Source organism: Echiichthys vipera (assembly GCF_963691815.1).
Source record: "Echiichthys vipera genome assembly, chromosome: 13".
Classification (NCBI taxonomy): Eukaryota; Metazoa; Chordata; class Actinopteri; order Perciformes; family Trachinidae; genus Echiichthys; species Echiichthys vipera.
The window spans coordinates 15,938,326-15,948,325 of NC_139838.1; the positions used below are offsets into that span (position 1 = coordinate 15,938,326).

The 10,000-nt window shown below is 43.6% G+C and overlaps 2 protein-coding genes across 5 annotated transcripts in view; both read left to right on the forward strand.

The window, feature by feature from the left end:
• Window positions 1-2,871, forward strand: part of dclk3 (doublecortin-like kinase 3) — a gene marked incomplete at both ends in the record, with an annotated part of 5,911 nt that extends 3,040 nt beyond the window's left edge. The window contains 4 exons of the mRNA XM_083926021.1: window positions 1-923; window positions 1,530-1,662; window positions 1,829-1,996; window positions 2,078-2,871. The exon at window positions 1-923 is cut by the window's left edge and continues 304 nt beyond it. Coding sequence (XP_083782147.1) covers window positions 1-923; window positions 1,530-1,662; window positions 1,829-1,996; window positions 2,078-2,871 — 2,018 coding nt within the window. The remainder of the gene's footprint in view (window positions 924-1,529; window positions 1,663-1,828; window positions 1,997-2,077) is intronic.
• A 1,607-nt stretch (window positions 2,872-4,478) lies between these two features.
• The window catches only part of zftraf1 (zinc finger TRAF-type containing 1), a 15,253-nt gene continuing 9,731 nt past the window's right edge, over window positions 4,479-10,000 (forward strand). For 2 of the 4 annotated variants that reach the window (XM_083925407.1, XM_083925405.1), the window contains exons 1-5: window positions 4,479-4,956; window positions 5,212-5,550; window positions 6,968-7,062; window positions 7,800-7,943; window positions 9,885-10,000. The exon at window positions 9,885-10,000 is cut by the window's right edge and continues 96 nt beyond it. In XM_083925407.1, the coding sequence (XP_083781533.1) occupies window positions 5,257-5,550; window positions 6,968-7,062; window positions 7,800-7,943; window positions 9,885-10,000 (649 nt within the window). In that variant the 5' untranslated portion in view covers window positions 4,479-4,956; window positions 5,212-5,256. Of the gene's footprint in view, window positions 5,551-6,967; window positions 7,063-7,799; window positions 7,944-9,884 lie in introns of all 4 variants that reach the window. The other 2 variants (XM_083925408.1, XM_083925406.1) reach the window with 2 other exon arrangements.

Here is a 10,000-nt window from a genome sequence, read left to right on the forward strand (position 1 = left end):
CGCCTCTCGTTAAAGACTCACACCAGCCTGATCATTACAACACAGATGTTCAGAAGTGTCATAAAAAGAATTCAATCAGAAAACCTACTCACCCGCCCAACCACCTGCAGAGACTGCGTATCAGGGGCGGGGTCAGAGAGCAACAGCCTTCTGTCATTGGTCCATTTAGACATGAGGAAGGCGTCAGAGAAGCAGACATACCCTCTTCTACACTGTGTGAAGACTGCTTAGTGAGGAGAGTTAAACACCAGTGTCCAGAACGGCCCAATCCACTGTCAGGGAGGGTCCCACTTCCTCCTGTGTCAAGGAAGCAAAAAGGAAGTTCTCATACGGACGAAGAAGTGAGAAAATTGCACGTCCACATCAGCCCTCCACCTCCTCAGCCAATCAGCAGAGACGAGGAGAAGAGTGTTGCCCAATTACCCTCAAATCCACTTCCAGATGTTGGTCAAGTACACCAGGACATACAACAGAGGACGACCTTTGACCTCCTCTCAGGCGGCAGTAATGTCACCCTGGCAGATATTGAGCGTTGCTATGAAATTGGACACGTGGTTGGAGATGGCAACTTTGCGGTAGTGCAAAAGTGCCGCCGTCGTGACAACGGACAAACCCTCGCCGTGAAGATTGTTGAACGCTCCAAGCTGATTGGGCGAGAGCACATGATGCAGAACGAGCTGAGCCTTCTGGGTAGCCTCTGTCACCCTCACATAGTGCAGCTGTTTGCGCACCACCACACACAAACACATTCCTACCTGGTGATGGAGCTGGTGAGCGGGGGGGATCTGTTTGAGGCCATCAGTGAGAGGGGGAAGTTTCCTGAGGCAGAGGCAGGACTGATGGTGTCAGATGTGAGCGAAGCACTGAACTACATCCACTGCAAAAGCATCGTCCACCGAGACCTCAAACCGGAAAACCTACTGGTGAGTGTCAGTGTGATTTGAGAATTACTTTTGAATGAGAATGTGATAATTGTATCTTTAAAAATGATCTTGAGGGCTTATTTTGTGTTTGTCAAAAGTTTAGACCTGTTATTGCCACTAGGGTGTGCCAAATATATATATTTCATGCTAAACATAGTGGTTTTAATATTAGGAAAGCAAAATTATTCACTGCAAATTTATTTCTTTGTCTCATGATATCCTATATCCAAGACTAACTTTAAAAACATTACATATTGATTTCTATTAGAATAGCAAACATCACCTAAAATCGCAATAAATGCTCAAGTCTTTGTTGTTGTTGTTTTTTAATACTTGGTCTGCCCTTACATGTCACACTCTGCCACCTACCAGTACCATTTAATATATTTAACTTAAGCTGCTTATAATTAAGCTTATAATTAATATCTCATAATATAAACGGAGGTCAATATTTTGCAAAAAACTCAAATGTAGGTAAGTGTCAGTTACATGATTTCCTAGCATGCGGGTGCCCCTGGAGACATTTGAATTTTAAAAATAAAGTCTCTACGCCTCCGTGCTTGACTTTGTTTCTGTCTGTGCCTTATTTGTCTTGTTCTCTCTCAGATAGAGCATGCGGCCGCTGGTGTCTGTAGGCTGAAGCTGGGAGACTTTGGTCTTGCCATGGTTGTGACTGAACCAGTCTTCACCATATGTGGCACACCCACGTATGTAGCCCCGGAGATTCTCTGTGAGACAGGTCAGTGCTGTTTGCAGCTTCACATTCATTGTTACTTTTAAATCTGCATTTCATCATTAAATCGACTTATTATAAAACTCTTCCTCAAACTATTTTGTATTTATTCATCAATTTCCAATCTGATTTCAAGTACTATTTTCAACCTTAACTGTGGTTTGATTAGCAGGTTATGGTGTTGCAGTGGACGTATGGGCTCTGGGTGTTATTCTCTACATCCTGCTGTGTGGATTTCCCCCATTTCGCAGTCGGGATCGGGACCAGGAAGAACTGTTCCAGCTAATAAAAAGGGGACAACTCCACTTCCTGTCCCCCTACTGGGACCCCATCTCAGAAGGTGAGAAGTGCGCTACCACAAATACCTATACACACAAACACAAACAAACAATCTGCTTCTTATTATTGTGTTTGTGTGCAGAAGCCAGAGGCCTCGTCAGAGCTCTGCTTCAGCCTGATCCGGCAGTGAGGCTGACAGCAGAGCACACCTTGCTCCATCCCTGGGTGAAGGCTATGGCTTCAATTTGCAGGCAGAGGGCGCTCACGGACAAAACTAAGAGGGACACAGCAGATACTGGAGCACAAACAGACAAGTCCAGACAAGTCAAAAGTCTAGCTCTGATCAATGCTGCCAAAACAATGACAGACAAAACATCGAAGGACACCAACAGCCAGGTAGAGGTCACACACGGAGAGTCTCGTAGACATGATGAGGCACAAACTGAGATGAACACAGGAAAGGGACAAGATGAGGACAAACCACCGGGAGAGACGAGTCCAGTTCGCACCATATCTCCACAGCTCCAAATGCACACACCTTTAGAGACCACACCTGGTCAGCAGAAACTGGAGTGCACCCCTCCAGACTCTGGCTCACCAAGCAGGCAAGAAATACAGGCCCAAACTGAGCTTCCACCCCAGATTAAAACACAATCAAAACAAAACAGTCAACAGCAGTCACCTCCATATTCACCACCTTCCACCAACACACCGCAACAAACCCCAGCAGGTATCTCAACGCAACACCCCCCACCCTCCAACCCATCAGCGGCTTCGTCATCTCACTCCCTCCATCAGCTGAACTTCACCTCTGCCACCCACAACCCTACCACCACAGCCACCGCCCGAAACAACCCAGCTGAAAACTACAAGGAGCCCAATGTTAACACCACCACATCCTCCACCCACCCACCCACCCACGCAGTGTTGACCTGACTGTCAATCTCTTGTTTAATCGCGTGATTAGATCAGGGTCATCGCTTTCATTGTTCCGGACAATGCCACTGATTTCCTGGCAGCCGAATCCTTATATGACCTGCAGATGATTTGATTAGCTCTCTCCCGAGTGAAAAGGGTCTGATTGACGAGGCTAGAAAAATCTCATAACTCTGTGTGTAATCCATGTATCCTGCAATCACAAGCTGATGATGAGATGTTGTGTAATGACCAAGGTATGAGGATGGGAGGCAGTGAAGCACTGTGAACACTATGTTGAAAAGAGTGGAATAGATTTGATCAAGTAGGACTCAATTTTAAACATATTTGCAGTTTGTCATTGTTTCTAATACTGTGGCGAATTCATAAAAATACTTTTTTTGTACATTTTTGAAGTGTGTTTGTTTCGGTTGTAATAGTTTTCCCCCCTGAAAGCCCTGTTTAGCTTTGAGGATATGATATGTCATGTCTGTCATTTCAAGTGGTAGCTATTTTAGATTGCTTGTGTAACAACATTGACCCATCCTCCTTCTATGCCCCTTCCCACTTGAAGTCAATTCCTAGAAGTCTGTATTATGATTGAGCAATGTTTGTTTACTCTACGTTCATAAACTAAAATGATCTGTACCAAGAACATTTCATGTTAGTAAGCCTGTGAATGTTCTCATGTTAGTCCATGTAAAAGTGTGCCATAATTACTAAACTCTTGAATGCCGTTTTTCTGACAATGTGTTTATTGTAGATATATTTTGTACTGCATTGGGTTGGCAACAAACTACTGCTGATTTCAATTAATAATCCTGTCACTCAACAACTAGCTGTGAATTAGAAATCTATGGTGGTAAGATCCCCGGGGATAATAATGGTAATGGCCCAGCCTTCAGAGCACAGTGTGACAGCCACTGGTTATACTGTGTGTACATAGCTGAGGGTGGTATGGCTCCACTGCCATTCCACACAGACCAAATAAGGCATATCTGTCTGTCCAATGGGAGTGGTTAATCTTGGCCCTCCCGATTGCAGACAGCTGACACTTTGACATCCTGCCCCACCTAACCCAAAGGACACACACACACACACACACACATACACAACCCCCCATTCTGTACACAAATGCACCCCTCCCAGCTCTAGAAGCTAAACCACTTATCTGGGTGCACTGAAGGGATGTCTAAGCTTATGAATGCTTCTCTCCTAGTACCAGTAACCACTTTCTTCGATCACCCTGTTTTTCTGGTTGAATTATTTCTGCATTCTTTAACAATCACAAGTGGCCTGACAACCAGTTGAGCCCGTTTAGATTGCTGCCACAGGGGCATAAACATGGCAGCAGAAACAAGGTGTTTCAAGTTTTGTTGAAAGTTTTCGATGTCACAGAATAGTGCCGGTGTTATCAAGGTGTTATAGATGCGACTGATAAACATGTTTAAAGCATGCGTCTTCTGTTTGGAGATTGGGCCTAAATTTGTCGCATATCAGGTTTTGGTCACCTTTCAAGTAATACACACACTCTGACCCGCAGGTGCTCACTGCGCATGCGCCGTTTAAAAAACTCTTTAAATACCCCAAGTCATCTGCCACAATAAAACATTCCGCTGTCAGCCAATACACTGGCAGCACTGGAGCAAGTCACTGGGCACGTAGAGGAGGCCGTCACAGATACACGCAAAAATATTTACTTTTAAAAAAAAGGCTACTTTTATTATCGAGAACCTTCCCGAGTAATAACGCATTTGACCCGGAGTCGTTGAAAAGGCTGTGCAGGGTGAAGTCGAGGGGAGACGGACAGGAAAAAAAAAACAAAGATGGCTGTGTAGCCAGAGAGACGAGTCCCAGCAGAACTGTCTCTGTAGCCGCTGCTTTTAATCACCGACAGGTCCCGTGGGGTCCCGTGGACAGTCAGCCCGGTACCGGAGCAGGGACGTTAGGTGAGCAGCAGAGCCGGGCGGTTGATGTACATCCCTGCTACCCGCTGTCATAACGAATAACGGCGTCGAGAGTTACAACAACAACAGCTGAGAGACGTTGTTTTTGTTCTGCACAGAGAGAGGACTGCTGTTAGCCGCGTAGTCTGCTAGCCTCACTGTAAGTCAACTGAACTAGTTAAATTAAGTCCTAATTACATCTTTTTGCACATGCTCTCGTTATTACACAATCATTGGCTTGTTTCAATTTCGTAAGTGGAGGGTGGCGTTAATAACAATAGTAATAATAATAATAATACGCCTTGCATTCCTGTCTGACAGCCTGTTAGCCTAGCCTAGCTGTCAGCTGACCGTTAGCTTTGACAGGTTGTGAGCTAGCCCTGAGCTAACCTGCTAATATTTTTGGGATATTTAGCCTGGTCTCGCGGGCAGGTAACATCTCAGACAGTCATCATCAGCCATGTCTTCAATGGAAGAGAGAGACGTGGGCGTTGTGGCCGCCCCTGGCTCCTCCTCGGCCGGCATGGGGGTCGGGGCCGTGGGGGCAGCGGCGGCGGAGGCTGTCGCCGGGGTCGCAGCCATGCAGGAGGTGGAGGTCGGGATGCGGCGAGAAGGGCCCGAGCCTGACCCGGACGAGCCGCCCAAGAAGAGGGTGAGAGTGCCCGAGGGAGAGTCAGGCAAGCTGGAGGAGAGACTGTACTCAGTGCTGTGCTGCACCGTGTGCCTAGACTTGCCCAAGGCGTCTGTATATCAGGTAAAAACGTGGTGTCAATCACAAACCTTCCCCTCATTACCCTACCGTCAAACAAACAGCAAACGTGTCTCGACCTCATACCAGAACCTGCCCATGTGCACCCAACTGCAGATTCCCCAGAGTCAACCTGTTGAATATGTCTCAATTTATTTTTAGACATACTAGATACAACACCGACCCCCAAGTGTCTGCAAGGTGAGCCAGAGGCTGAAGAGGCTTGACACACCCAACTGTGCTGGCTCAAGTTTACAACATTATACTGTGAAATATCCTCAAATAACCCTCAGCAAAAAAAAGCCACATTCCCACGAAACTTCTCAAACATCCAAAACTTTGAATTTGAATAATCTTTCTCCCTGCCCTTCAACCCACCTCAACATTCTCCTTAATGACCTTAAGCTGCTTTCTCAATATCAAGTGAATACATTTGTAAGTAGAAGGCACAACAGTGTTAACAAAAATGAAAACGTATGTGTGCGTCCACTCCTGTGATTCAGATCTGCTCCAAAATGCAATGGGTTGTTCCTTGGCCATTGCTTCACTCTTCTACCAAGTGTCATGAAAATCAAGCCAGTAGTTTGTCTGTAATCTTACTAACAAACAAGGAAACAAAAAACAAACCAAGACAAAAACATAACATCCTCGGTTGAGGTTATTGATCATTGTTCAGTAAGTCTTAAACATTAAATGGCCCACACCATGCAGTACACATGTTTTAAACTGTTATTTAACATTTATTAACTGTCTTAACGCAAGTTGAAATTATTTCCATACACAATATTTTGCCCTCAACATTAGGCCTGTTAGTCCATATATCCCACAGAACTTTGCCACTATTCACATAGAAAAGTATACATGAATGTAATATATACCACTCTAGATCTCTCTCTATAAAAGTACTTCTTGAATTGTAATCTTACTGCTCTATTTGCGAACGTGCAGACAGTGTTTTTGCTGTTACTTCAGCCCATCCATCATTTTCAGCCATCAAGGAAATACACACAGTCTTACCAATACATATCTCATGATATTTACACAAATTATGTGTTTTGATTTAAGTATAACAATCCTAAAATAGCCATTTATTGTTAAATATTTCCTCAAAAAAATCTATTTTCAAGCAGTCCAAATTAAGTGTTTAAATAAACCACGTGTAACAAATTATGCTCACATTTTTATCATAAAAAGAGTAATTCTAATTGTATAAATTAATAATATATAACATATCTTTGCCATTTTCCCTGCGCTTCTTTTCACTGTATTTGAGTATAACAATCCTAATATAGCCAGTTTGAAAAATAAATATTTCCCCAAAATGTATAAATTTAAAGCAATCCTAACTGTTTACATAATCCACAACTTGCCATTTTCCCTGTGTTTTTCTTCTCACTGTATTTTACATGTTTTCCCACTACAGTGTACCAATGGACACCTGATGTGTGCGGGCTGTTTTATCCACCTCCTGGCAGATTCTCGTCTCAAGGAGGAACAGGCCACATGTCCCAACTGCAGGTACACCAAGCTCCCTGTCAACATGAGCACTCTCTGACTAGTGCACTAGCTACTCAGCCCAGTTACTTTAGTTAATGATTGTAGATCTGAACATCATTTTGTATGGATATTTGATTCTTCATACACTTTATAGATCTGATTGTGTCACGGTTATACTGTCCACAGACACTTGCTTACAAAATATTACTTCTGCAGCCAAATAATGTAGATGGTAAACATTTTATCCAATTAAATAAGTAGTAATAACTAGTCCAAACATTTCCGATTTGTTTTTCTGTAAGTTCTGAGTCAGGGATGTGATGCTAGCTATTAGAGCATCAAAAACCACAAATCCGATTGAGCAAGAAGAGAGTGATTTAAAACAGCAGGAAAAACATTTATGCAGTGATAACCGTAAGATGCCCCCAAAAGCCACTCTGGATTGCCATGATAATAAAGTTTTCAGAATCAAAGCATGTCGTTATTTACACCATCATTTTACCAAATTACGTTGGCATTTACATGGGCAGAGGAAACAAAATACCTTAATTCGTTTTTGTATGGCAACAGAACTATCACTTTATGTGTGTGTATAGTATGTGTTGGAATTACCACCAACAGTTGAGAAAAGCATAACGTAACTTGTTTTTCATGGCTGTGCGTTGTTCACAAACTTGTACAAACATTCTTTACATGCCACAAATATTATATGCATACGACTGCACTGAGGTATGACATAGTTTTCTGCGTTTGTGTAGGTGTGAGATCAGCAAGAACCTGTGCTGCAGGAACCTTGCAGTGGAGAAGGCTGTCAGCGAGCTGCCGACAGAATGTACCTTCTGCCTAAAACAGTTCCCCCGCTCCAGCTTAGAGAGACACCAGAAAGAGGAGTGCCAAGACAGGTACACACACACACACATACACACACACACACACACACACACACACACACACACACACACACACACACACACACACACACACACACACACACACACACACACACACACACACAGAAAGCACATTTTATCCAAGTTAAAGCCGGGCTCAGACTACATGAGTTTCAGACCGTTTGAACCCTGATTCACCCCTCTCAACAATTACTGGAGAAATCTGGTCCCTGAAAATTGATCGGTACCGATGTTGGACCCAGATTATCTGGTAATGTGAGCAGTTTACCGATCTATTCTTAAACCTCCCGAACTGTTCACAGCCTCACCAGGATTGCCCTGATAAATTCAAACGTTCAAAATGTTTGATATTTAGGAGTTAAAATCTTGATGATTATGATTAAGTTTATGCTTTCACAATGAGCAATGAGAAAGAGTCCTGGAGCAGATTGGGGGGGGGGGGGGGGGGGGCAAGCAACGCTAAACATTATAGCCTTGGTGGCTAATGGCTAGCACCTCACTGTAGACAGATATTAAAACTGATTTCTGACTTCTCTCTGAAGAACAGTCAACCTATCTCGACCGCGTCTCCCCAACAATGTTTTCATCCAAGCTCGTTTAGTCTTCTGCTTTTCTTTTTTGTCACTAGAAACAATTATTAACGCACCCGCAAGTTCTCACCTTTCATCAGTCTCCACGTTGTCTCCCATCATCTGTTTCCCTTCAAATAGCCGGTAGTGTGTGATGTGCCGCTTTATTAAATCTTGTAGTGTGTGCATGTTTGAGATTAAAGAGAAGAAAATCGGTGAAGATTCTCAAACTACAAACTACCAAACTACATGGGCTGCATAGGCTGCACAACACGGCTCTTGCAGGATGGCCACAGTAGAGTTCGTCCATTATAATACAATTGAAGCTGCTACATGGGCCACTGGCAGCAGCCACACGCTACTGACAGACTCTGTGTAGCAGGTAAAAAACTGAAAAATGCTGCGCCCCACTTACGTACGCTACACGTCCATTCCCCATTTATTTTTGCTGTTCTATTTGATGCAACCTAATTTGGAAATTGGTTAGGATTTTAAAAATCCTGTAGTATGAGGCGGCTTTAGAGATGTATCGTACTTGTAGTGAGCACAATCAGTGTGTCACACAGTATCACATGGGGGTTAACTTGGGGAAGATGGGGGAGCATGTGACCTGCTATATCTCTATCTATAAAACCAGCTGATACAGACTCTGTGTTTGTGTGTGACGCTCAGGCCTTTTGAATTTGCATGCATGAAATCCTATGGGTTTGTTGCCATAGCAACAGGTGACCCCGCTTAGGACAGCTGTGCCTGCGCTAATGTTACCATGACAACGGCCAAGGCAGTCACTAGGTTTTTGGTCAGGTCAGACAGAAAAATTTGCTCCTGTGACGATCTGAGTGCTTCTTACATAAAGACAATGTTGTTCTTCTCAGGAATGCCCCCAATTCATTTTTTTTTAGGATGGTTCAGACATTTGAATGTAATGAATTCAAACTCCTGAACTCCTTCCAGCTACTTGGTTATAAACTTTGCAGTTAACATAAGGTGAATTACGTCAGTTAGGTTTTAATTATCCATGGTTCACGACAGAGGCTAACTAGTACCTTTCACTTTTACTGTAAGGAAAGTAACAGGTATTCATTGAAGCGCACCTCCATCAAGGATGTTATAGATATAAAACCTAGGCTTTTTTTCCAAGTTGGCTCTCAGCGCAAACATATTATTAGTACAGTGGTAATTACCCTTGGTTCACAACCTAGGTTAATTTGCACCTTTTGATACTATTAGTACCTTCCACTCACTGCAGGAAAGTACATGTATTCATCACAAAGCACCTCTGTAAAGGATCTAATTAGTTTAAAGCCATCTCTTTCCTTCCTCAAGTTTGTCTTTTAAGTCACACTCACCATTCTGTGTCCAGGGTGACACAGTGTAAGTACAAGAGGATTGGCTGCCCTTGGCAAGGTCCGTTCCATGAGCTGCCGGCACATGAGAGCGAGTGCTGCCATCCCACTAAGACTGGTACAGAGCTGATGG